The sequence below is a fragment of the Ambystoma mexicanum genome, chromosome 8 (assembly GCF_040938575.1).
Source record: "Ambystoma mexicanum isolate Mex_15411 chromosome 8, UKY_AmexF1_1, whole genome shotgun sequence".
Taxonomy (NCBI): Eukaryota; Metazoa; Chordata; class Amphibia; order Caudata; family Ambystomatidae; genus Ambystoma; species Ambystoma mexicanum.
The window spans coordinates 3,298,226-3,325,339 of record NC_090929.1 but is presented as its reverse complement, the minus strand read 5'-3'; the positions used below and the strand labels follow the sequence as shown (position 1 = coordinate 3,325,339).

The 27,114-nt window shown below is 52.3% G+C and overlaps 1 protein-coding gene across 5 annotated transcripts in view; it reads left to right on the top strand.

Annotated features, from left to right (window-relative positions):
* Positions 1 to 27,114, top strand: part of SLC25A25 (solute carrier family 25 member 25) — a 102,337-nt gene that overhangs the window by 60,189 nt on the left and 15,034 nt on the right. The window contains exons 1-7 of one of the 5 annotated variants that reach the window (XM_069609099.1): positions 737 to 2,009; positions 13,846 to 13,972; positions 14,499 to 14,586; positions 15,039 to 15,074; positions 15,197 to 15,308; positions 16,927 to 17,085; positions 17,916 to 18,068. In XM_069609099.1, the coding sequence (XP_069465200.1) occupies positions 1,782 to 2,009; positions 13,846 to 13,972; positions 14,499 to 14,586; positions 15,039 to 15,074; positions 15,197 to 15,308; positions 16,927 to 17,085; positions 17,916 to 18,068 (903 nt within the window). In that variant the 5' untranslated portion in view covers positions 737 to 1,781. Of the gene's footprint in view, positions 1 to 736; positions 2,010 to 5,218; positions 5,393 to 13,845; positions 13,973 to 14,498; positions 14,587 to 15,038; positions 15,075 to 15,196; positions 15,309 to 16,926; positions 17,086 to 17,915; positions 18,069 to 27,114 lie in introns of those variants that run through there. The other 4 variants (XM_069609100.1, XM_069609097.1, XM_069609101.1 and 1 more) reach the window with 4 other exon arrangements.

Here is a 27,114-nt window from a genome sequence, read left to right as displayed (position 1 = left end):
ATGGGGGCGCGGTGTGTGGTGTAAGGGGTAACTGGTAAGCATGGGGGCGCGGTGTGTGGTGTAAGGGGTAACTGGAAGCATGGGGGCGCGGTGTGTGGTGTAAGGGGTAACTGGTAAGCATGGGGGCGAGGTGTGTGGTGTAAGGGGTAACTGGTAAGCATGGGGGTGTAATGTGTGGTGTAAGGGGTAACTGGTAAGCATGGGGGTGCCTCCTGTCCGTAGTGCAGAGTTGGTGGAATATTTTGAAGGGGCCCCAAGGTTGGAATTTGGTGGGTGCTCTTTAGCTCCCGGAATGGTCGGCTTCTGCTTACTTTGATAGCGCAGCTGCAAGGGGCCGTGCACCCCCCGCTTCCTGCATGCCAGAATATGTACTGGCCTAGAACCCGCTGCTCCCCAATGACCTCCTGGCTTTGATGCCGACAGGGTGGGCGCTCCATCCTCTTGCCCCCCCCGCCTTGGGACCGGCTTGCCTGGGGAGTGGAGCTAGGTGAGGCTGGAAGTGTCCTGGTGGTCACAGGCTGTGTGGGGAGAGGGTGAGGGGGGGGGGGGTCGGATGAATGAGGGAGAAGAATTGATGTCTTGGTCTTGGCTCCTTATGTCTGCTAGGGCAGCCACCTGATTGGATGCCTGTCTTGATCGTGATGCTGTCCGTGGCTGTGATTGGCTAGGCTCTGCTGCATTGCATTTGCAGAGATGCTTGGTCAGGGCTAGATGCGATGCTCCCCCGGGCTCTGCATTGGCTCGGCCCATTCCTGGTGAGCCCCTCCTCCCAGGAAGCCGAGTCATCGTGTATGAATGGAGCTCTTCCTTCCCCTTAGAGCTGCCAGGAGTCTGTAAGGGACTGCCTGTGAAGGATAGATTGTGACTGCAGGAGAGAGACCACCCGGTGCAGGAGGCAGACTGGTGGGGAGAGAGAGGCCTCCCTGTGCAGGAGGCAGACTGGTGGGAAGAGGCCTCCCGGTGCAGGAGGCAGACTGGTGCATACAGACCTCCCTGTGCAGGAGGTCGACTCGTGGGGAGAGAGAGGCTTCCCTGTGCAAGAGGCAGACTGGTGGGAAGAGGCCTCCCGGTGCAGGAGGCAGACTGGTGCATACAGACCTCCCTGTGCAGGAGGCAGACTGGTGGAGAGAGACCTCCCTGTGCAGGAGGCAGACTGGTGGAGAGGCCTCCCTGTGCAGGAGGCAGACTGGTGGAGAGAGACCTCCCTGTGCAGGAGGCAGACTGGTGGAGAGAGACCTCCCTGTACAGGAGGCAGACTGGTGGAGAGAGACCTCCCTGTGCAGGAGGCAGACTGGTGGAGAGAGGCCTCCCTGTACAGGAGGCAGACTGGTGCATACAGACCTCCCTGTGCAGGAGGTCGACTCGTGGGGAGAGAGAGGCTTCCCTGTGCAAGAGGCAGACTGGTGGGAAGAGGCCTCCCGGTGCAGGAGGCAGACTGGTGCATACAGACCTCCCTGTGCAGGAGGCAGACTGGTGGAGAGAGACCTCCCTGTGCAGGAGGCAGACTGGTGGAGAGGCCTCCCTGTGCAGGAGGCAGACTGGTGGAGAGAGACCTCCCTGTGCAGGAGGCAGACTGGTGGAGAGAGACCTCCCTGTACAGGAGGCAGACTGGTGGAGAGAGACCTCCCTGTGCAGGAGGCAGACTGGTGGAGAGAGGCCTCCCTGTGCAGGAGACAGACTGGTGCATACAGACCTGTGCAGGATAACCTCGAGAGGGCAGGGTAGGGGGCCTGGCGCCGTCTCCTTGGGGTTGCCTAGAGGTTACACTGGTGGGCAACGGGATGTTGCATCGGCTCTGGCAGTTCCTGTTCACGGCTTTGCTCCGGGTCTGGTGCCAAGAGTCGCAAGGCCAAGAACTAAATGATAAAGAACCCCAAAATCCTGACCCCGGATCTGAGGGGCCCCAACACCAAGGACAGCGTGGCCTGGAAGCGGAGGGGAAGCCGGACCCTGCTGGAGCGAGATCCACAGTCATCCTGGTGCTGGGGCCCGACGAGCAGTCGGTCGAGGTAACGGGCCCTGGGGGGCTTCCAGTGCATGCTAATATGAGGGGACCTGTTCGCTTGCCGTCCGAGCTGATGTCTCCTGTCTCTATAGACCCTAAGCCGGGGAGTCCCACCGTACCCCAGATCAAAACTTTGGGAAATAGGAAAGGTGGGCTCGCTCCCCTTTCAGCTCCAGACTAACAGTGACAATTGTTAATGTTCACTTTTTATAAATGTTCCAATCTCTGCTCCACTCGTTGCTAAAAGCTCCACGGTGATTGCTCAGGATCACACAATATCGATCGGGGGAGTTATGGTTTTGCAGTACGGCACTTAGCAACCACCGCGCTGCAGCGGGCCGCCCGTTTTGTGGTACCGGGGGTGGCTGCGGTCCTCTCCTTGTCATTCTTTCCGGGTTAGCACCCCTGCTGCAGCCCCCTCATGCGCCCCCACTCTTCCTAAACCCATTAATTCCCCTGCACCCCCTGTTCACGAGGCGTTCTGAATCAGCCAGGGTAAAAGTGCGGCACCGAAATCCTATCCTGTCCTCTCCCTCCCCACAGTATTGGAGCGGGCACCCTAGAGAGGAAGAGAATGTGAGGTTAAGCCCCTCCATCTCCCCCCCCTTTGTAGTAGTGGTGAGGAATTAGTCATGTCGTCATGCTTTAAGTACCCCGAGGTGGGCTTTGTACGACAATTTTGCGATGTGCCAATGTAGACACTGCATCAATCCAGCTTGTCTCGAAGCTGGAGGAAATAAAATTAACAGTTTGTTCCCCAAATCCTGCCCGAGCTACACGTCAGTGTAGGGCTCCAAACTACTGCTAGCTTTTGTAGTTCCTACTAGCCCCCTAGAAGAATCTGGTGCCTTTAGCGCCTGCTTTCAGTTTAGAAGAGCCCAGTCAGCTTGAAGTGCCTACTAGCACTTTAGAGACTGGTGAGCTTGTAGTGTCTGCTTGCACCTTAGGAAGAGCCTGGTCAGTTTGCAGTTTCCTGCTTGCACCCTAGAAGAGCCTGGTCAGTGTGTACTGCCTGCTTGCACCCTAGAAGAGCCTGGTCAGTTTTCTGCTTGCACCTTAGAAGAGCCTGGTCAGTTTGTAGTGCCTGCTTGCACCCTAGAAGAGCTTGGTCAGTTTCCTGCTTGCACCCTAGAAGAGCCTGGTCAGTTTGTAGTGCCTGCTTGCACCCTAGAAGAGCCTGGTCAGTTTCCTGCTTGCACCTTAGACGAGCCTGGTCAGTTTGTAGTGCCTGCTTGCACCCTAGAAGAGCCTGGTCAGTTTCCTGCTTGCACCTTAGAAGAGCCTGGTCAGTTTGTAGTGCCTGCTAGCACCCTAGAAGAACCTGGTCATTTTCCTGCTTGCACCTTAGAAGAGCCTGGTCAGTTTGCAGTTTCCTGCTTGCACCTTAGAAGAGCCTGGTCAGTTTGCAGTTTCCTGCTTGCACCCTAGAAGAGCCTGGTCAGTGTGTACTGCCTGCTTGCACCCTAGAAGAGCCAGGTCAGTTTCCTGCTTGCACCCTAGAAGAGTCTGGTCAGTTTGTAGTGCCTGTTTGCACCCTAGAAGAGCCTGGTCAGTTTCCTGCTTGCACCTTAGAAGAGCCTGGTCAGTTTGTAGTGCCTGCTAGCACCCTAGAAGAACCTGGTCATTTTCCTGCTTGCACCTTAGAAGAGCCTGGTCAGTTTGCAGTTTCCTGCTTGCACCTTAGAAGAGCCTGGTCAGTTTGCAGTTTCCTGCTTGCACCCTAGAAGAGCCTGGTCAGTGTGTACTGCCTGCTTGCACCCTAGAAGAGCCAGGTCAGTTTCCTGCTTGCACCCTAGAAGAGCCTGGTCAGTTTGTAGTGCCTGTTTGCACCCTAGAAGAGCCTGGTCAGTTTCCTGCTTGCACCTTAGAAGAGCCTGGTCAGTTTGTAGTGCCTGCTAGCACCCTAGAAGAACCTGGTCATTTTCCTGCTTGCACCTTAGAAGAGCCTGGTCAGTTTGCAGTTTCCTGCTTGCACCTTAGAAGAGCCTGGTCAGTTTGCAGTTTCCTGCTTGCACCCTAGAAGAGCCTGGTCAGTGTGTACTGCCTGCTTGCACCCTAGAAGAGCCAGGTCAGTTTCCTGCTTGCACCCTAGAAGAGCCTGGTCAGTTTGTAGTGCCTGTTTGCACCCTAGAAGAGCCTGGTCAGTTTCCTGCCTGCACCAAGAAGAGCTTGGACAGTTTGCAGTGCCTGCTTGCAGCATAGAAGAGCCTGGTGAGCTTTCCTGCCTGCGTGTAGGTCACAGGTAGGTTAGGCTCAGGACATGGTTGAGGCAGAGAACAGTATTGTTTGCTGCAGAGCCTGAACTTGCAACCCTGCCAGATTGCTTACATGAACCGGCCCGAATGATGGCAGAGTTCCTGGATTTGGGAATGCTGCTGATTACCCGCCCCCAAATGGAAAACCTTGGGCTTCTGATGAAAGGTTCATGGCTTCCGTGAACTCGGACCAGGAAACATGCAATCTTTGCCCACTGCCACCTGCCGCTTATCAGCCCACCTGAATATTAAGAAATGGCCATTTCTGCCCTGGCCTTGCCTGCTGCACGTGATCACTGTCCCCCAGACCCCCCCCACATCCCCCACCCCCCGGGTGAAAGTTGGGATGGCTGAGTTGGGGCCAAGTGTGCCCCAGCGAGGCTTGCGCTGCCCCTAATGGCTGGCGCCATGCCCCAGCTGGGCCTGTTGTGCCCCTCGCGGAGGCTGGTCGCAGGGGTGCCGCCTGCAGGGGCAGGCCTCCCGCCGCCCGGGCTTCTGCAATGCTGATCTTGGAGGTCCTTACCATCTCCTTGGGGGCACGGTCTCCAATCCTAGTATTTGGGCGGGCCCGGGTGGCGGTGGCATCGCTGGGTCACGGGGCTGGCAGTTTTGTAGGGTGCATTTCACGCTGTGAATACATGTACAGAGGGGCGTCATTTCATCTTCCTGTGGTGGACTCTCCTGGCACAGGCAGGTGTGAATTGTGCCAGGGACATTTCCTAACATGCCCTGGCTCCTGACAGCCCGTGTCCCGTGGATTGGGGTGGGGGCTTGAACTCATGACGTGGGACAGTCCATGGACTTTGGCTCTTGTCCAGAGCTGCCGAGTAGTGACGCAAGGCCGGTAGTAACCGGATCCCCGGATTGGCTGCCCGAGGGGGTTTGCGAGGAGGGCAGGGCCTGGCCGGCTGGCTCCTGAGTCTGGTGCCAGGATCCCGTCTGCCCACTTGCTCCCAGACTCTCGAGGGCCACCATGCTCTGCCTGTGCCTCTACCTGCCGGTGCCCGACGGCTCCCAGAGGGAGTTCCAGTACTTCGAGTCCAAGGGGCTCCCCTCGGGGCTCAAGTCCATCCTCCGGGTGGGCGTCTTCGTGCCCTCCCAGGAGTTCAGCACCTACCGCCAGTGGCGACAGGTACAGGAGGGGCTTCGGGGAGCAGCGGAGCCCGGGGGGGCGGGGGCAGCTATAGCAAGCACTCGAGGGGAGGTGACAGTTTAAGACCTGCTGTAAAGTGTGTTTTAGGGGGACTCTCCAGCTCTGGGACATGCGGTGTACTTTTGGGGGGGCGGCTCTATGAGCGCTGCACCAAGGGCCGTCCCAATGTAACTGGGTACTTTTCCGAGTTTTAGTGGCACCTCGGAGTGGATCTTGGAGCCTGGGGCCCTTCCTAGCGCTGCAGGCGCTCCCGGAACAGGATGGGAGGGGCTCTGCCACTTGCATTAAAGTGCCCCCTAAATGTGTTGACGGTGCAGTGCAATTGAGTGTAGTCTCAGCGCAAGCTCCTGGGGTAGGAGCCAGGAGGGCAGTTGCAGCTCTGGGGTTCCCGGGTGCCTCTGGAAGCAGTGCTGCCGCCGGGGCGGGGGGCGAATGTGGGCATTTTCAAGGACCTCCTGGGGCAGATGCATGTTCACCTTTCATGGGACCCTCTGGCCGACCCCATTCCACCCTGCAAAACCTGCCCCATCCCACTCGCCATTCCTGCTCCGTTCCACCCTACCAAACCTGCCCCATCCCACCCTACCAAACCTGCCCCATCCCACCCTACCAAACCTGCCCCATCCCACCCGCCACTCCTGCTCCATTCCACCCCACCAAACCTGCCCCATCCAACTCAGCACTCATGCTCCATTCCACCCTGCAAAACCTGCCACGTCCCACTCGCCACTCCTGCTCCATTCCACCCCGCAAAATCTGCCCCGTCCCACTCAGCACTCCTGCTCCATTCCACCCCGCAAAACCTGCCCCATCCCACTCAGCACTCCTGCTCCATTCCACCCTGGCAAACCTGCCCCATCCCACTCGCCACTCCTGCTCCATTCCACCCTACCAAACCTACCCCATCCAACTCAGCACTCCTGCTCTTTTCCACCCTACCAAACCTACCCCCATCCTGCTCAGCACTTCTGCTCCATTCCACCCCGCAAAACCTGCCCCATCCCACTCACCACTCCTGCTCCGTTCCACCCTACCAAACCTGCCCCATCCCACTCAGCACTCCTGCTCTGTTCCATCCTGCAAAACCTGCCCCATCCCACTCACCACTTCGGCTCCATTCCACCCCGCAAACCTGCCCCATCCCACTCGCCACTCCTGCTCCATTCCACCCTACCAAACCTGCCCCATCCCACTCAGCACTCCTGCTCTGTTCCACCCTACCAAACCTGCCCCCATCCTGCTCAGCACTCATTGTGCTCCATTGCCACCCTATCAAACCTTTCTCATCCTGCTCAGCACTCCTTGCCCTTCATTCTCCCCTAACAAACCTGCCCCATCCTGCTCAGGACCCCTAGCGCTGCATTGGCTCTGGTGGGGGATGGCGCGGGAGGGGCTGGGGATCGATGTCCTCTGGGACCCTGGACCAGGTAATGCAGAGCTTTGACCCCATACTTGCTTACTAAAAGGCCTGTTGGTTCAAGGGTCCATGACATAGACCCCCTCCCGTTCATACCAAGGTAGACTGGACGGCAGAGGGTGACTAATGCCCTGCCGCTCTCCACTAGCCCGGTATCCCGCCCATTGAGTAGGCAAGTGGCGCTGCCCTAAAGGGTCCGCCGCTTTTTGTGCAGTCCCTGCTTTAATGGGTCTCTAGCCTGAGCCACTATGATATCTCTACTCTATGGTCTGGGTTCCACAGTGACCACTAACCTGTGTAACTCTACCTCTAAGCCACTCTCCCATGGCAGGTACACAAGGCTGGAGCTCCCTCCTGCATACACACATCCAGTGCGGCAAACCGAGGCTGCTTACTTCTGATCTGCACACATTTCCGCTTTTCTTGCCGACCCCAAAGTACAAAGGGACCATACAGCGGCGGTGGGCTACACACAACCCAGTGCCATAGCCTACAGCAGGGGTCTTCCTTGAGGTTCTAGAGGGTGACCCTGCTGTCACCACGCTTACTTTGCACTGGCAGTGCCGTGCAGCCTGCTGCCACGCATATCTTGCACTGGCAGTGCCGTGCAGCCTGCTGCCACGCGTATCTTGCACTGGCAGTGCCGTGCACTTCGCTGCCACGCTTACCTTGCCCGGGCAGTGCTGTGCACCTCGCTGCCACGCTTACCTTGCACTGGCAGTGCTGTGCAGCCTGCTGCCACGCTTACCTTGCACTGGCAGTGCTGTGCAGCCTGCTGCCACGCTTACCTTGCACTGGCAGTGCTGTGCACCTCACTGCCGCGCTTATCTTGCACTGGCAGTGCTGTGCAGCCTGCTGCCGCGCTTACTTTGCACTGGCAGTGCTGTGCAGCCAGCTGCCACGGTTACCTTGCACGGGCAGTGCTGTGCAGCCTGCTGCCACGCGTATCTTGCACTGGCAGTGCTGTGCACCCCGCTGCCGCGCTTACTTTGCTCTGGCAGTGCTGTGCAGCCTGGTGCCACGCTTACCTTGCACTGGCAGTGCTGGGCAGCCTGCTGCCACGCTTACCTTTCCCTGGCAGTGCTGGGCAGCCTGCTGGCACGCTTACTTTGCACTGGCAGTGCTGTGCAGCCTGCTAGCACGCTTACTTTGCACTGGCAGAGCTGTGCAGCCTGCTGGCACGCTTACTTTGCACTGGCAGTGCTGTGCAGCCTGCTGCCACGCTTACTTTGCACTGGCAGTGCTGTGCAGCCTGCTGCCAAGCTTACTTTGCACTGGCTGTGCTGTGCAGCCTGCTGCCAAGCTTACTTTGCAGTGGCAGTCCTGTGCAGCCTGCTGCCAAGCCTAGTTTGCAGTGGCAGTGCTGTGCAGCTGAGGCATTCAGTGACCTGATGAGCTGGGGGTGGGCATGAAGCGATGCTCACTGGATCAGAAGGCGGGAAACCCATCAGGTCCTCCCTGCATGCCTGGGGAGTCAGCTATCTTTAGCCTACCGGTTTTATATTGGGACTAGCTTGGCTGCACGGGGTGTCCTGTGAGGCAAGTCTTGTGACTTCACCACCAATCATTATGGCATGGACCTGACTCGCCTGTAAGGCCTGTCAATCATGGCCATGGCACACGTAAGCTATCCTTAATGCCCCCGCCTCTCTAACCTATTGGTTCCCGGCGTGTGTGTTGCATGGAGCTCTGCATTGAGTTCTCATTCGTACTGCTGGGTGAAGGTGTGCTTACCTGATATGATATGATATGATATGATATGGTATTTGTAACGCGCCTATACACAAGTGTTTCAAGGCGCGACGAGGCGGGGGGGGGGGAAACAAGGGAAAGACAGACAAACGATCCTACTAGGCCAGGTGTCATTCAGATCGCGCAAGTGCAGAGGTAAGGGGAAAAAGGAGAAAGTGCAAGGGGAGGAGGTGGGGGGGAAAGTGCAGTACAAGGTAAGTAGCGTAAAATAAATAATGAATAAAAAGGGCCAGCTGGTGGCAAGTGCGAGGTAAGTGCAGAGCAAGTGCTGGGAAGGGGGCTGTAGGGATACAGTGACAGTCCCACGGTGCAGGGGGGGCCAGGGGAGGCAGTGCAAGAGGAGAGTGGCTGGGCCCTGGACCGAGGTCGCTGAGAGTGGCCCAGATGCAGGTTAAGTGCAGAATTCAGTGGGGAGTTAAGCAGGTTTAGCAGGGGAGAGGGAGAGAGAAGGCAGAAGCGAAGAGGAAGGTTTTGAGGTGCTTCCGGAACCGGAGATGGTTCTCCTCAAGTTTCAGGGAGGCAGGAAGGCTGTTCCAGAGGGAGGCCCCTGCTGCGGAGAGAGATCTACCCCCAGCTCGTTGCTTCGAGAAGCGGCTGACCATGAGGGAGTTGGAGACGGATGAGCGAAGGGCTCGTGAAGGAAGATATTTAGGAAGAGAGAGTTGAAGGTATTTAGGCCCCAGGCCCCAGAAGGCCTTGTGGACAATGCAGAGGGTTTTGAACTTAATCCTCGCAGCCACTGGGAGCCAGTGAAGAGATTTCAGTCCAGGAGAGATACGGTCCCTGGGCTTGAGGCCAAGGACAAGTCTCGCAGTTCTGTTCTGGATAAGTTGCAGAGGGCGGAGAGTGGAGGCAGGCAGATTTAGATAGAGGCTGTTACAGTAGTCCAGCCTTGAGAGAACCAGGGCTCGGGAGACAGTGAGCTTCTGGGGGAAGGAGAGGAAGGGAAGAATACCTCTGAGGAGGTGCAGTTGGTAGTGAGACTTCTTAGAGACGTCAGATATATGAGGAGAGAAGGAGAGTGTGGAGTCGAAGATGACCCCGAGGTTTTTAGCCTTGCAGGTAGGGGCAGGAGGGGGGCCAAGGGAGGCCGGCCAGAGAGCTGAAGGGAAGGAGGGAGTGGGTGTGCCGATGAGTAGAATCTCAGTCTTACTGGCGTTAAGGCAGAGGTCATTGGCGGCACACCATTCCTTGATAGTAGACAGACAGTCGGAGATGAGGGAAGGAGAGGAGGAGGCCGAGGGTAGCCTGAAAATGAGCTGGGTATCGTCCGCATAGCACTGGAAGTAGGGGCAGAGAGCGGCGATGCGGTGGGCAAGGAGTGCCAGATACTGGTTGAAAAGCCAGGGAGAGAGGTTGGATCCCTGGGGGACACCACAGGTGGAGAAAAAGATGTCAGAGAGGAAGGAGCCCATTTGGACCTGGGAGGGTCGACCGGAAAGGAAGGAGGTCAGCCATGCCAGAGCCTGTCCAGTGATACCCAGGTTATCACGGAGGCGGTTTAGCAGGATGGCATGGTTGACAGTGTCAAAGGCAGAGGAGAGATCGAGCAGAATGAGAACACAGGGAGTGTTGGAATCGAGGTTCAGGAGCAGGTCCTCACGGATGTTCAGGAGAGCAGTTTCCGTGCTTCTGGCCGCTCTGAAGCCGGATTGATGGTCATGAAGATTACCAACAGATTCAGCATGGAGGTTAAGCTGGGAGATGGCCAGTTTCTCCAGGAGCTTGCCCAGGAAGGGAGTAATGGAGATTGGGCGATAGTTAGCGGGGCAGGAGGGGTCGGAAGAGGGTTTCTTGAGGAGGGGGTGCACAAGGGAGTGCTTGAGGGGGGATGGGAAGACTCCAGAGGCGAATGAGAGGTTGCAAAAGTCTGCAAGGGCAGGAGCCAGGGAGTCGATGTGGTCCTTGATGGTTTTGGAGGAACAGGGGTGAACCTGTTTTGACGAGGCTTTCATAGATCGGACTTGTCTGGAAACCTCATCAGCAGAAAAAGGTGGAAAAGCAGAGAAGGGGGGCGGAGGGGCAGCTGCAAGAGAGCAAGAGGAAGAGCCGGGAAGAGAGGGAGGGAGGAGAGAGGAGGAGAGCGAGGATAGGATGTCCTGAGTTTTTGAGATGAAGTGCGAGGCCAGTGCAGTGCAGAGGGCCTGGGAGGGGACCGGAGAGGTAGAGACTGCAGCAGGGTTGGCCAGCTCCTTGCAGATTTTAAAGAGTTCGGCCGAGTTGTTAGATGCCTCAGAGATGCGGGCTTGGATAAGGGCTCTCTTCTTGGTGAGAACGGAGAGCCGGTATTGCCTTTGGAGCAGGCGGCAGGCCAGTTTGTCAGAGGATGAACATGAAGCACGCCATTTCCTCTCTGCCACCCTGCACTTGCGTTTTAGGGTGACGAGATCCAAGTCATACCAGGAGTTACATTTGGCTTTGGGCTTCAGGCGGATTCTCATGACGGGGGCAAGGATATCGAGAGTATCAGTTATAGCGGAATAGAGCATGGAGAGGGCTGTGTCAGGGTGGGAGTCAGCCGAGGGGGGAGGAGGGGGCGAGAAGGTAGCGGCGAAAGCCTCAGCTGACACGCGCTTCATGGGTCGGATGACCGAGAAGGTGGGTGGCAGTGAAGAGGGTGGCTTTGCCTGTGGGGTAGGGAGGGAGAGGTGGGAGGATAGGAGAAAGTGATCGCTCCAGGAGAGAGGAGTGGAGAGAGGGAGGGAGAGGGGAAGGTCAGAGGAGATCAGAGCATCAAGAGTGTGCCCTGCAGAGTGGGTAGGCCCAGACGGGAGAATAGAGAGTGAGAGAGAGTTGCAGAGTTCGCGAAAGAGACCAGTGGGGGGACAGGAGGCATCGAGGTGGATGTTGAAGTCACCGAGAAAGAGGAGTTGGGTGGTTGAGGACAGGAGTGCGGAGGAGAGGTCAGCCCACTCAGAGAGGAAGGAGGAAATTTGACCAGGTGGCCGATAGATAGTAGCCACGGTAAGGGAATGGCTAGGAGAGAGAGAGAGTCGGCAGACAAGACATTCAAAAGAGGAGTAGGTCTGCGTAGGAGTGACAGTGGCAGGAATCCACTCAGGGAAGATAAGGGCAACACCACCCCCTGAACGGTTGGGCCTGGGCACGGAGAGGATCTTGTAGCCTTCAGGTAGGAGTGTGTCGAAGCTGGTGGCAGAGCTGGCAGTGAACCACGTCTCAGTGAGACCGAGGACGTCGAGGTCCAGTTCCTCAAGAAGGCGACAGATATCAGAGGAGTGCTTGATGGCAGAGCGAGAATTTAGAGTGGCAATGTGGAGAAGGTTGCCACCCTTGAAAAACTTCCGGGGAGGGGTACAGATCAGAGGTACGCCCTGCGGAGGTGTTAGAGAAGGAATTGAAGAGGGAGCAAGAGAAGGGGCAGGGAGGGAGGGGAGAGGCAAGGTAGCCGAGGACAGAGGAGGGGGGACAGCGGGAGCGGAGAGGAAGTTGATGAGGCGTGGGAAGCGTCTATCAAAGAGGTGAAGGTTGGCCTGAGGGCCTTGGACCAAGACGGTCCCGTTGGCATAGACATTAATGATGGCCTTAGAGGAGTGGAAAGGGGCCAAGAGGACATCCCAACGGGTGCCACCATTAATGGGAGAGGAGGAGAAAGGAGAGAGCACAGCGACCATGTGAGGGGTCCATAGGTCAGGAGAAGGCACGAAAAAGAGAATGTCAGTGAGAGTTTCCTTGGAGCAGGCGCTCGTGTAGGTGTCAGCGATAGGGAGGCCTGGGTTGGAGACCAGGATGTCCTTTTTAAACTTTTTCCTACCGGATTTAGTGAGGAGAGCAGGATAGTCAATAGAGAAGCAGTTAGAGTAGATAGGCGAGATAGAGAGCACCATGGAGTAGGAGGGGAGGCGGACGACCCGAGTATGCAGACAGGAAGTGAGTGGAGGGCACTAGTTTACCACAATGCAGAGCAAACAGTAATGCGTATTAGGTCAGGGCCACCTAAGTTTGAGAATCCTGCGAGGGGAGAAAGAGCACCCTAGTTTAACACAATGCAGGGCAAAAAAAAACAGTAATGCGTATTAGGTCAGGGCCACCTAAGTTTGAGAATCCTGCGAGGGGAGAAAGAGCACCCTAGTTTAACACAATGCAGGGCAAAAAAAACCTCATGCCCCCCACACCTGTGTGCCTCCAGGCGTGCTTGTAGACAGGGACCCCATGCCTCCTGGAGCTCTGCAATGAGTTCTCATTTGTACTGCTGGGTGAAGGTGTGCTTACCTCATGCCCCCCACACCTGTGTGCCTCCAGGCGTGCTTGTAGACAGGGACCCCAGGCCTCCTGGAGCTCTGCAATGAGTTCTCATTTGTACTGCTGGGTGAAGGTGTGTTTACCTCATGCCCCCCACACCTGTGTGCCTCCAGGCGTGCTTGTAGACAGGGACCCCAGACCTCCTGGAGCTCTGCAATGAGTTCTCATTTGTACTGCTGGGTGAAGGTGTGCTTACCTCATGCCCCCCACACCTGTGTGCCTCCAGGCGTGCTTGTTGTATCAAGGGGCCCCAAAGCTCTGTAGCAAGTTCTCCTTTGTACTCCTGGTTGGAGGTGTACTTACACCGTGGGCTCCTGCGCACATGTCTGCATGTTTGTTGGTTAAAGTTTGCTCACTACGTGGCCCATCCAGTTGTCAGGGATTTGGCATTTTCGACGTAGACTTTCACCTGCGCAGAGCTCTGGATTTGTTCATTGTACTCGGGGCCTGCGTACCACATGGTATCCACGCCTGCGTGGAGCTCGGCAGAAAAGGTTACTGGACTGCATCAGCTCTGTACTTAAGTGAGCTTGATACCTGCATGGAATTTACAGAAAGTGTTTTCTGAAGGTGTGCTTTATATAGTTTGGGGTGAAACCCCCACTCTTATCAGGGCTCGCAAAATCTACTAGCCCACTCACTTTGGCGAGGCAAGTACCGTTTGTCCTATGCTCAAACTTGTTGGAGTATGGGGATGTTTGAAACTTATTTGACAATTACAGCAAACAAACTTTGCACTAAATGTCAAATGTTTGACTGTGCATGACAAGAATTTGCAAGGCCTGCACCGGCCGGCCGTCTCTCACTCTTGGAAATGAGGCACTGGGACATGTTTGTTGATGTGGCCCCTCTTCTTTGGCAAGTTTTGCTTTACTTTGGTGTGGCTTTGTTGTCGCAGAATCAGTATCTGCAGATGTGGTAGTAGTTGGGAGCTGGTACAGCTCAAGCTGTAGGGTATCCGGGAAGAAAACATCAAGCTAATTGTCATTTTGTTTCCTTCTAGAAAATTGTGAAGGCAGGTGACAAGGACCAGGATGGGCAACTGGACTTTGAAGAGTTTGTTCATTACCTTCGAGATCACGAGAAGAAGCTTAGGCTGGTCTTCAAGAGCCTGGACAAGAAGAATGACGGTAAGTGCTTCCCTAACCTGGGTGTAAGGGAGGGTCCTCAGTCCTGTGGAGCAGTAGAAACCACAGTACGCTTTTCCCACTGAGGGCGTAAGGGTCCTCAGTCCTGTGGAGCAGTAGAAACCACAGTACGCTTTTCCCACTGAGGGTGTAAGGGTCCTCGGTAGCAGTAGAAACCACACTACGCTTTTCCCACTGAGGGTGTAAGGGTCCTCGGTAGCAGTAGAAACCACAATACGCTTTTCCCACTGAGGGTGTAAGGGTCCTTAGTCCTGTCGAACAGGTGAGCCGACGGTAAGACTTTCCTACTGAGGATGTAAGGGTCTCTGTCATAAAGGCCATAGAAATGATGCTAAACTGTTCCTTGCAATGGTGTAATGGTTCGCAGTCTTGGGGAGCCTGTTGAAACTAAAGTAATCGTTTGACCTACAAGGATGTGAGGGTCATTCCTGGGGTGCCATAGAAATGATTTTGAGCTTTTCCTTGCGATGGTGAAATGGTAGAAATGATGTTGTCTTCTGCCCTACAGGCCGCATCGATGCCCAGGAGATCGTGCAGTCTCTCCGAGATCTGGGTGTCAGCATCTCGGAGCAGCAAGCGGAGAAGATTCTGAAAAGGTGAGGCATCAGGACGTCTTTCACAGTCCGGTGCTGGTGGCTAGAACAGTCTTGTGAATCGCCAGTTATTGGTAATTCCGTATAGTGGACCCTGCGCGTAGACTTTGTGCTCTATCTGTGTGTCTGGCCAGTTTATATATTCTTAGCAAACCTGTATGAGGCAAGGTGCGGGCAGAATGTGTGGCAGCTTGTGGGTAGAGCTGGCTTCTGCCCATTCTTTGTGCAGGATGTTCTTGGCTGTTCTGCTCAAACTTGTGGTCAAAAGTGTTTCTTGGCCAGTTTGTGGGAGCCTCTTGTGGGCAGAGGTGGCAGCTGATTCTGCTCTTTTTGTATGGGGCATTAATATGAAATGTTGGGGGGTTGGAGTTCCTGAGGTGGTGTTGCGCGCTGTCTCATGTACTGTTCTCTCCCTTTGCTTTTGCTTCCCCGCCCGTCGTCTGTCTGTCTCTCAGAATAAGGACGGGATATTTCTGGGGTCCTGTCACATAGTAAGTATGTGCCCGCTTTGCCTCAGATTTTCTGCTTTCCTCGTGCAGGTTTTTGCCACCTTATCCTCCGTTTTTGTGTTACCCTTGCTCTGATGATCACCCTCCGTCTCTCTTCCTTTCAGCATGGATAAGGATGGGACAATGACCATTAACTGGAACGAGTGGCGAGATTACCATCTCTTGCACCCTGCTGAAAACATTCCTGAAATCATCCTGTATTGGAAGCATTCAACGGTATGTGCCCCATAATCTCATCTCTCAGGGGCCCTGGCATCCCCCCATCTCCTGAAGATCAGTGAGGGCGAATCTGTTCCTGTCCAGAGCACTGCCCCTGTGTCTGCGCTCAGTTGGCCGGCTTCTCCAGCTGGCCCTGAATCGTTTTGTTTGGAGGGCCTTTGAAAGCCCCTCAACCCTTTCTTAATACCAAGATGACATAAAGGGGTGTCTTCTCACATCTATTTTTCTATTTTCTGCTCTTGTGTTTCCAGACCCCACAAACACAAGAAAATTGTGTGCGTGGTCCTTTGGAAGGCCACTATACACAATTAGGTGATGCCAGTGGATAAGATTATCGTGCATTGGGTGGCATGTTGTCTGTCCCGAGGCCAGTACAGGCCCACCCCTGGGGAGTACTGACACAGGCCTACTGGGGAACCCGACACTGTTCCTGCTCTGTCAGGACCTGGGGATGCCACAGGCGTACTGTCGAACTCAGCACTGCTGCCTTTGAGTCCCACTCTGTCATGGGGCAACAGCACGCCAGCTGGGAGAAATATGCTGGCCGGAAGTGAGGTATTGTCTGAGTGGGGTGGCTGGTGGAGACCGGGACAAGAGGTGGGAAAGAGCTGCACAGGGCGGTACGGGGTGCACCCGCCATGGCCAAACTTAACTCTTTTTGTCTGAGATTGTGAGGAACTCTCCAGTCTGAGGAATGTGACACCGGACCCAGTTAAAACTGGCGCCACAAGCTGCTTGCAAGTGCCTTGAAATGTCATCGCTGGGTGTGCTACAAGGACGCAAACATGGAAAGATTTGTGCGGTCAGAATCCGCTTCTCCTTGTGCACTTTACAAGCATTGTGTGCAAGGTGGCGTGGCAGCCGGATGCGCAAAGGCTTCCCTGGGAATTGGACTCGCGTCTCAGTTTGTAGATCTTAGCGTCAGGGTTGGTGGTTCCTGAGCTGGCGGTGAGATTCTTGCATAGTTCGCTTAGTGTCCTGTAAGACATGTGCACTCTTTTGCATTGCAGTATTGGCTTTGGGTCTGGATTTTTCCTGTGCCTGGTCCCCTATTATGTACTACAGTACACCCTCCCTGTGTGATTCAGAAGCCCCACAGCCCCTCTGTAGACTCTGCTACAGGACTACACAGATGGGGTAGCTGGGAGGAAGGTGACGCCTCGCTTCCCTGGTGAAAGAAGCTGTCACTGGTGTACATGCAATGGTGGGAGGAGCAGGAGAGGGCGGGCAGTGTGGTGTGTGAGCATGGCAGGAAGGTGGCATCAGGCGCCGGTGGTTACTCTTTCACTTTTCAGGTGCTATGGCTGTGCTATTGGTTGTGCCACTGGGAACGCTGTGTGGGTACTGCAATGGCGTAACCACTGCGTGGTGCACACAGTGGGATTCCTGTTTCTAGCTTCCTCTATCAGTATCTCCTATGATGCCAAATCGAAGGTACTAAGATGGCTGACAACACTGACGAGTGCCGTCTCAAGAGTATGGTTGTCACTCTTGAGTGTTGCTGAAATTGGGCAGTGTCTTCAAAGTGTGTGTGCAGTTGGAGAGTTTTGCTTGTGCTGCCTTTGAATGTTTCTGGTCATGTTTCCTGCTCTGACCTCTGAGACTTTCCTTGTAGATCTTCGATGTTGGCGAGAACCTGGCGGTCCCAGATGAATTCACTGCAGAGGAGAAGCAGACTGGGATGCTGTGGAGGCATCTGGTGGCAGGCGGTGGTGCTGGAGCTGTCTCGAGAACTTGCACGGCTCCGCTGGACCGGCTGAAAGTGCTCATGCAGGTAGGAGCAGGCATCTCCTGGAGGTGGCCTGAACCCCAGCCTTGGTTTCACGTGGTGCAATGGCGTCACATCCCCGTAGGCTTCAGATTGGGTGCTTCATAGATAACTGCTGTGGGTTCCAGAGGGCAAAAGTGTTGCGAAAGATTGTTAGCTGTGGGTGCAATCTGCACTTAGCCCTATGCAGAGTGGCAGGACGAAACATCTTGTGACTTCCTGGGATGCGTGGTGAGATTGCCAAAGGCGGTGCCTGCGCCAATGCGAATGGCATGCCTTCATGGGGCTTCTTTACTTCTCACCTCTGCTCTACTTTTCCGGCTCTGGTTAAGACTTTGGTTATGATGCAAGTCTCACACACAGCAGCCTACTGGCTGCTTGCGCTAGATTTCAGCGAAGTTCTGAAACACACACAGCTTTGTCCCCTCATAATGGCTGTGTACACACTTTTCATAATGCAGGCCACACCTGCTCTGTGGACATGTCCCTTCCTGAAAGAGACTTTGCCCTCTACTCGCTGCCGGGCACACTGACCACACAGCTATTCAGGCACTGTGTTGCAGATTCTTAACTGCCCCCACCCCTCCATATATTTCATGCTCTCCCCTCCTGACACACCTTTGGTTGACTTGTGGGTTCACCGTGTTGTGCGTTGTTCTCTTGTGTGGTGTTCTTGTGTGAGTCCAGGGCACATCACGTCTTAAAATCTGTGGTTGGTTCCAAACCTCCTGCCTATGTGTGGCCCTGTAGCTCTTCCTCTATGTCCGTGTCCCATCACACAGCTGTGATTGACCAAGCATCAGTTCTTTTAACCATTAGTCTTTCCCTTTCTGCAGGTTCACGCTACTCGCACTAATAACATGTGCATCGTAGGCGGATTCACACAGATGCTCCGGGAGGGGGGCACCCGATCGCTCTGGCGAGGGAATGGCATCAATGTTTTAAAAATAGCCCCGGAGTCCGCCATCAAATTTATGGCTTATGAGCAGGTAAGGCCTCTTGTGGGGCGGTGTGAATTGTGGGTAGGTGTGAAGAAAGCAATCGTGACATCTTCTACTGCCTGGGTGTTGTATTGTTGCAGGTGTCAAGCAGATGTTAGGGTGTCACACCAATGTCACGGTCGCACTGGTCAAGCAGGTTGAATGGCCTCCTGTTCAGTTGCTCCTGCTGTCAGAAGGAAGTACTGGGTATAATCCCTTGCCGTCCCTGCACGGGCGAGGCTTTCAGACCCTGCGCGGGCAGCGCTGTCAATTTATTTATTTAAAATGTCAGTAGTGCAGCCTCTGCTTTCGGTTGCCTCAGAACTGACAATTCTTGTGCTTGAAGCCTATCCACCTGCATGCTTTCAGCACTGATTCTTCCTATGTTATGCGAGGGATCAGCAGTGCAAGGCGGACAACTGCGATTGTTCAAAACATGCCATTTTATTAAAGTATAAATAATGTAAAATGCCCCTCTCCCTACTCTACTGAGGATTTCCCTGCCTAACCCAAACTAAATGGAAACACTCTTAACACAAGATGTCTGGCTCTCACAATAAACATTAAATACAAAGAAAATATGACAATTCAAATAGCATCAACAACATTCGCAGTTTCTTGATAACCCCTCAATACCTTGGACGAGTTCCCTTCCCCAGAATTCAAGTGAACCCCTCTCCAATGTTCAAAAATAAAATGGAACAAGGAAGTCCTTGAAGATAGAATAGTCTCAAATCAGTTCTTGATATTTCAATGTCAAGGTAAAGTTTTGTTAACCAAAGTTCCAACAATAGTATATCTGTTCTCCTTTGTAAAAGATGGACTTTCCACTCAGAACAGCACCAATGGTACTCCCTGTCACAATGCTTTGCCAACACTTTCAGTAATCCAAGAAGCTTTGCCACAGTTCAAAAAAGAAATACAACTTCTACCACTGCCAGTTAAACATAGTTCTTGGTTAACAGTCCGTATGTAGCAACTGAACGAGTCGTCAACTCCGGCCGCAGTACCACCCACAGACGGAGCCCAAATTAGTAGCAGACACCCCTTCACCAGCCACTACACCACAAGACCACAAGACAACCAGACCAAAGCAGGACCAACTAGACATCACCAAACAAAGATTAAACAACTCTCAATCCTACAATGCCGCGCAAACAACCAATTCCGAGAAAGACGAAGAGATGAAAGAACAAACACGCCAGAACAGCAACCTAGAAAAACCATAGACTGGACCCCCACAGGCAGGAACACAAACCGAAGGAAAACTCAGAGAAAAAGCCCTCTACCTAACTCCATACCTCGCAGCCAACTGGCCAACACGGCAATCCAACCCAACATTAGAAGCAGCAACATCAGTCAACCTAACACAAGCAAGTAGAAGGATGTCCAAAACAGACGACCGACCCAATAACCCCCTACATCACCAAAGCAAGAGGAACTCCCAATCAACACCCACAACTCCTGGAAGACGAACCCGATGAAAACCCAAGACAAAACCTAGAAGAACTCTTCGAAGACGCTGACACCCCGAACCCCACAGCCCAACAAGTGGCCGACAAAGAAGGAAACCTCAACCCCGACCAGAAGACGACCTCGACAAAACCCAAGCCAAATAACACCTCCAAACTTCACTGCAATCTAATAAACGCAAGATCCATGTCAAAACACTCAACAGAGATCTTCGACCTACTCAACGACAACAAGCATTGACATCCTGTTCATCACAGAAACATGGCTGGACGACAACTACAAAATCACACTCCAAAGCTGCCTCCCGGCCGACTTCAAATGCCTACAAATAAACAGAAAAAACAAAAAAGGAGGAGGCATCGCTATAGCATTCAAAGAACACCTGAAAATAAAAACTGACGAACCACTCAACATCCTCAATTGCGAAACCATGGTAATACACCTAACAGCGAGCCCAAAATAACATCACGTTCATCCTGGTGTACAGACAACCAACGTATGATGCAACATTCGTTGATAACTTCATAGAAGCCATCACCAACTTAGCCATCAACCACGAACACCTAATCATCCTGGGGGACTTCGACATCTGGTTTGAAGACAGCCACGCCAACTGCCAAAACTCAATAATTGACCGACTCAGCACCATGAAACTACAACTAGTCAAAGGAGCAACGCACTCGGCAGGACACTCCCTAGATGCAATTTTCGCCAAAGAAAAACTCATCACCACAGCACCTCCGATACAAATACTATGGAGCGACCATCTCATCATCCCATTCTTGATCATTCTGCCCACCCAAGCCTACATCCGAAACTCACAACCACCACCAAAAGAAACTGGAAACGTGTCAAAGAAAGCAACCTATTCGAGCAACTGGAATTAACGAAACTACAGAACTGGAGCTAGCCGACCTAGACGAAAAAGCAGAGATACTACACAGATGGATCACAGATACAATAGACAAGATCACCCCAGAAAAACCGTTCACCCCAACAAAGAAAAGAGCAATGGCAAAATGGTTCACCCCACTATTAAACGACATGAAAAAGGAAAACAGAAAGATGGAACTGCAATGGAGGGAAAGAATACAACCCAGGGAAAAAACACTGTACCAGAAACAAATCCATGCATACAAGAAGGAAATTCAAAAGGCAAAGAACAGACAATACGATGACAGAATCAACAATGCCACCAACACACAAAAAGAAATGTTTAGCATCATTGAAGAAATGAGAATCCCACCAGGATACGATAACACCCCAACCCCCTCTGAAAAACTATGCAACGACCTGGCAGATCACTTAAAAAAAAAAATCAACGACATCCGTCAAACCATACAAAAGTGACCAACCAACCACAACATACAACCCAACGAACCCAACTCGGAACCTCAACACACAAACTCCGAAGCTTTCCTGAAATATCAGCAGAGGCATTCGCAATGCTGGTTAAACGAAGCAAGAAAGCGGGATCACCCATGGACCCATATCCCCCAGACATCTACAAATCAATCCTCGCGCAAGGATCACCAGCAGAACACTACAGAAACATTCTAAATCTATCACTATCAACAGGGACTGTACCGAAAATCTTCAAATCGGCATACATCAAGCCACACTTAAAAAACACAAGTGGTGACGTAGAGGACCTTTCCAACTACAGGCAGATCCTAACATCCCCTACCCAGTGAAACTTCTAGAAACCTATGTATATAAACTAACGCAAGAACACGTAGAAAAACACCACCTGCTGGACCAAGCTCAAATCGGTTTCAGACCAGCGAGAGGAACGGAAACAGCACTACTATCCATCTGGGCGACCTCAAAACTAACGCAGACTCAAACACTACCTCAGCCCTTATTCTGCTCGACTCTCTGCAGCCTTTGACACAGTTAGCCACGACACCCTAACCAAAAGACTACAAGACATAGGCATAACAGACAAAGCACTACGCTGGACCAAATCATTCCTAGCAGACAGAACAGAAACCGTATGGATAAAACCTTTCAAATCAACTCCACGAGTTAACGACTGCGGAGTGCCACAAGGATCCTCACTATCTCCACTATATTTCAACATCTATCAGACTCTAGTCATCAGAATCTTCAAAAAATACATTACATGTTACAATTACGCAGATGACACTCAGATCATCTACAAAATCAAAGACACCGATGCCGACCATTCAACCCTAACCGACTGTCTAAAAAAAGTCTTTGACTGGATGGATGCAAACAACCTGAAAATCAACCCAGGAAAGACAGAAATCACGATCATATCCAAAGACCGAGAGAACGAAACCACCATCCCGTGGCCGATGGAAATGGGAAATGCACCAACACCATCGTAGGTAGTAAAAAAATCTGGGAGTCCTAATGGACAACAACCTAACCCTGGAACCACAAATAAATGCAACAGTGAAGAAATGCTTTTTCCTCCTCCACACGGCAAGAAGAATTCTACCTTTCCTCTCCTTCACGCACAAATCACTCACTATCGTCGCCCTAATCATGTCTAAAATCGACTATGCAAACAGCCTGTACCTCGGAAACACCAGAATACCTCCTGAAGAAACTACAACGGCAAGACTACTCATCGAACTATCCAGAAAAGACCACATCACTCCAGCCCTAAAAATACTACACTGGCTCCCAGTAAAACATTGCATCACCTTCAAAACAATGTGCATAACGCACAGAGCAATCAGCGGGCAAGGAGCAGAATTCCTACAAAAAAAAATAACAGTCTACAAACCAGCGAGACCCCTCCGATCAAGCAACAAAATCCGCCTGGAACTCAAACCATACCATTAAAAAAAAAAATTGGAGCCACCTCCTTCTACCACTTAGCTGCAAAAACCTGGAACAACATCCCAAAAGAAATAAGAAGCACTGAAGATCAACTAAAATTCAGGGAATCACTAAAAACCTGGCTCTACAACACCACAGACTAAACCAAGAAACCGAAACTGGACAAAAAAGGATGACTAAACCGAAAAGACATGGACATCCCTGACCCGAGAGAATAACGGCCATGGCACCTGGACGGGTGACACCGGATAGACTGGAACACAGGTGGCACGCACGGAGACTGAGTCAACTACCCCAGACAATCCCACCAACACTCTCGCACGCCCTTACTTAATCTCCGCCAGGTACCACGGGTGTGGAATTATCGAGATATTGGCAATGTGATCGCACTACCTGAGAGGTTGTCATTGTCAGGTGCAATGGCCACAGGAGTATGAATGGAAGATAAGGGGAGCTATGAGAGAGCATATTAGAGGCGGGGGCTAGAGGAGTAAGGAACCTGTATGCCAGTCACACCCAGATCAGGACAGAGCCGCAACAAGGGAGACTAAAAAAGCCGAACACTTCAATTCAGGATAGAGACGCAAACTAACCAACCCTACTAACAATTTCCCTTTTGCATACACCTCTCAAACTCAAAACCAAACACAACCAAAACCTGCAGCACAACAAACCGCACAAACTTCACTACATTACAACAACAAAACAAAAAACACACACAGCCTTGCACAACAGTACACGACGACTAAGGGCCGCAAACACCCCAGGCCCAGCCAACGGACCCAGCGGGCTGAAGCCGCCAGCAGCACATCACTGCTCTCTTGCACTTTTCCTGCTTCCTCCCACTAACTCAACCTCCCCTTCTCTTTCAGAGCCACCAGAGCGCTAAGGGGCCACTCCGGTGGTGATAGTGCGCGGTACAAATGTCCTTTAACATTAGTTACAGGATTAGGATTCACAGTAGGTATATTTGTCAGGATGACTTCACAGGGCTGCTGCTTCCACTTCTTCACTTCTACTCAAGTTTACCATGAGAACAATCTCCTTTGCCTCCTCGTACTCCACTTCATTTAGGGGTACTGAAATGTTGCATCGACAGACAACCACCACAGATTCAGTACTTGGACGACTGCCACAGCTTCAGTCATTTGTGATTCAAGACCTGTTTTGACAAGATTCACTTTAAAGTACTCCTACACCTCCCAAGCTGCAATGCACTCTTCCTCTGAATATCTCTCTTCAAAAGGGGAAGCCTCTTTGCCTTTCTTGTGTCTCTGCCACAATAACAACCTAGGTTTGCCTTTATGACCCAATTCTCTTTCTTCCACAGTCTTTGGCAATATAGGTTGTGTCTACTTCAAATTATCTTTACAAGCAGCAAGTTCCCCATCCCCAACTTTGCCTTCACCTCTTTGCCAACTGTTAGCCCAAGTAATTACCCAGAAGCCTTGGTGTCACTCTCTTGGCTTCAGGTAATGCTTGCACACTTGCATCTTAGTCAAGGTTGAACTGCTACTGGGTTCACATTAATAGTTGGATTGCTTTTTGGCGCTGAGAAAGTCTGCTTTCAATCGTAGTATGGGGAGACACTTGGCTTGGGCAATGCTTGGTCTTCTCTTCAATTGTAGATGTTTAACTGCTTAACTTCTTTTATAAAAGATGAATGCCCCTGTGAACTGAAGCCCAATTAGGCACACGCGACCACTCCTTCATATGTTTTACAGTCTTGTTTAACAATGGTCTCTCGGAGTGTTTGCTCTTCATGTGAGTAAATGGGAGTGCTACTTTTCCATTGTTCCCTTATTTAAGCTTCAACGAACCACTTAGCTCGAACTGACTATTCGCGAGTGAATAGGAAACTGGATACTGTACCCGGGCGTGCTTGCATAATATGTCATTTATAATGCGCCTATACACATGTGTTTCAAGGTGCGACAAGACAAGGTAGGAGGACAAGATCAATGATCTTAATTGGCCTTTTCATTCAGATAGTGCAACAGTGCAAAGTGCAGGGGGAAGAGAGGGAGGTGCCAGGGCGAGAGGGAAGGAGGAAGTGCAATCAGGGCAGCAGTTGCTCTGGGTAAGTGCAAGGAGGCAGGGGAATGTAGCGGTTACAGTTACAGCTCCTAAGTGCACAGTAGTCCCAGAGGTAGTGCAGTGGAGCCTGAACATGGATTGACCTGGGTCCTATTGAGGCTCTGAGGGTACCCAAGCAGACAGGTGGGTCAGCAGGGGAGGGAGAAAGCAGAGGAGAAAAGCAAGGTCTTGAGCTGCTTCTGGAACTTCAGGTGGTCCGGCTCAAGTTTGAGTGGGAAGGATGACCATTCCAGATGGAGGCACCTGCAGAGGAGAGAGATCTACCCCCCAACTCTCTGCCTGGAGAAGCGTCATACCCATATAGGGTTGGAGGTAGCCGAGTGAAGGGCTCGGGAATGAAGGTATTTTGGAAGACTGAGTTGGTTGTAATGCGAGTCATGGCACCCGAAAACTCTGTGGGCAATGCAGAGGGTCTTGAACTTGATCCTTGCAGCCACTGGGAGCCAGTGGAGAGATTTCAGGGCTGGAGAGATACTGTCCCTGGGCTTGAGGCCAAGGAAAAGTCTTGTAGTCCTGTTTTGGATTAGTTGAAGAGGGCGGAGAGTAGAGGAAGGCAGATTGAGAGAGGCTCTTGCAGTAGTCCAGCCTAGATCGAACCAGGCCTCTGGAGACAGTGGGATTCTGGGGGAAAGTAAGAAAAGGAAGAATACCCTTCAGGAGGTGCAGTTGGTAGTGGGCCTGATGTGAGGAGAGGAGGAGAGAGTGGAGTCGAAGATGTCCCCAAGGGTTTTTGCCTCACAGGATGGCAAAGTAAGAGGACCCAAAGAAGGTGGCCAGAGTAAGATGGGGAAAGCGGGAGGAGGAGTCCCAATGAGAAGGATCTCAGTCTTACTGTCATTAAGGCAGAGCTTGTTGGAGGCACACCAATCCTGAATTGCAGATACAGTCAGGAATGAGCGAGAGCAGTGGATGCTGAGGGGATCTTGAAAGAGAGCTGACTGTCATCCGCATAACACTGAAAGTTAGAGGAGAAGGTAGAGCTCAGGTGGGCTAAAGGGGTCAAGTAGACATTGAAGAACCAGGGTGAAAGGGTAGAGCCCTGGGGAACACCACATGAGGAGAGCGAGGTGGTAGAGAGAAAGGATACAAGTTGGACCTGGGACGGTCGGTGCATAAGGAAGGAGGTCAACCATTCCAGGGTCTGATACGTGATGGCCGAGTTCTTGTAGAGTTGATTGATCAGGATGGCGTCATTGGCCATGTCAAAAGCAGAAGAAAGGTCGAGCAGGATGAGGATAGAAGGAAGTCAAGATTCCAAAACAGATATTCAGGTGTTCACAGGCAAGGAATCAGAATGCCCGGTTTCACCCACCGGCTTCTGTGAACCTTGTTCTTGGGGATGCACAACTTCCGATACTTCTGCCACACCTTCTACTGCTTCTGGCTTCATAGGGACCCACACGCTTCCTTGCTGCCACTTGTGTAAGAAGCCCCTCTCGCTCCCGAGACGCACGGCTTGATAACAACTCCTCGGCCTCTGAAAAATGGCAACCACAGCAATTAGGCTCCCATTGGGAAAGGCCGCCTTCTTGCCCGTGTTGCGCTGCGCAGCCTCTGCACTTCAGAGTTTGGGGGGGAGGGACAGCACCCTCAGAACAAGCAGGTGAAATCTGCTACATCCACGTTCCGGCGTCCCTCTGGTTCTCCCACTTCTGCTTAATTGGCCAGTTCTTACTCGTCCCCGTACTTATGGGATTATGTCACTTGCAGTGCCCAGCAACAAAATTCTTTAACTTTTGATTTTTAAGGGTACATTTATTCCCCTTAGTTATTTAAGCATAAATCATTAGAATTTGCAGTTAGAGGAAAAACTTTATTTAAGGCAATTTCTTTCCATTATAACTTTGGGCGTAAGGAAGATGTTTATCCTGAAATACTTAGATGGGTCTTTCGGTGGGTGAGGCTTGTTCAGGTTGTATAGTCCTTGTGCCCAGAGCCACAGATTTGTTATGTGGTTCAGATATTTTATAATGGAAATAAGCCATTACCTGCTTTGGAAATTTAGAAAGATGTTCCCTTTCAAAGGACACATACTGTCTAATATCCCATGGGATCTCCTCACCACCCTGGGCCTTGTCTCCTCCCAGGTGATCCTCTGGCAGTACACCACACCCAAGGTCAGAAAGCGAGACTTTAGGCGGGGGTTTAGTGAGGAATTCGTAGAGATCATCACATAATGCTCCCCCAGTAGCTCAGTGCTGATTTCCTGTGTAGGCTTCCTCAGTAGTTCAGTGCTGATGATTTCCTGTGTATGCTCCCTCAGTAGCTCAGTGCTGATTTCCTGTGTAGGCTTCCTCAGTAGCTCAGTGCTGATTTCCTGTGTATGCTTCCTCAGTAGCTCAGTGCTGATGATTTCCTGTGTATGCTCCCTCAGTAGCTCAGTGCTGATGATTTCCTGTGTACGCTCCCTCAGTAGCTCAGTGCTGATGCATCCTGTGTACGATCACTTGCCTCAGAGATGCTTCCTGTGTGTTTTCTCAGCTCTGCTGATGATTCCTGTGCTTAAGCTCTGTCTGTAGGTTGATGTTGATGCATCCTGTTTGTATGCTCCCTTGGCTCAGTGCTTAGGATTCCTGTGTGTACGCTTCCACAGTAGCTCACAACTGATGATTTCTGTCTAGTCTGCCTCAACGTTGTAATGATGATTACTATATTTACGCTACCTCGTTAG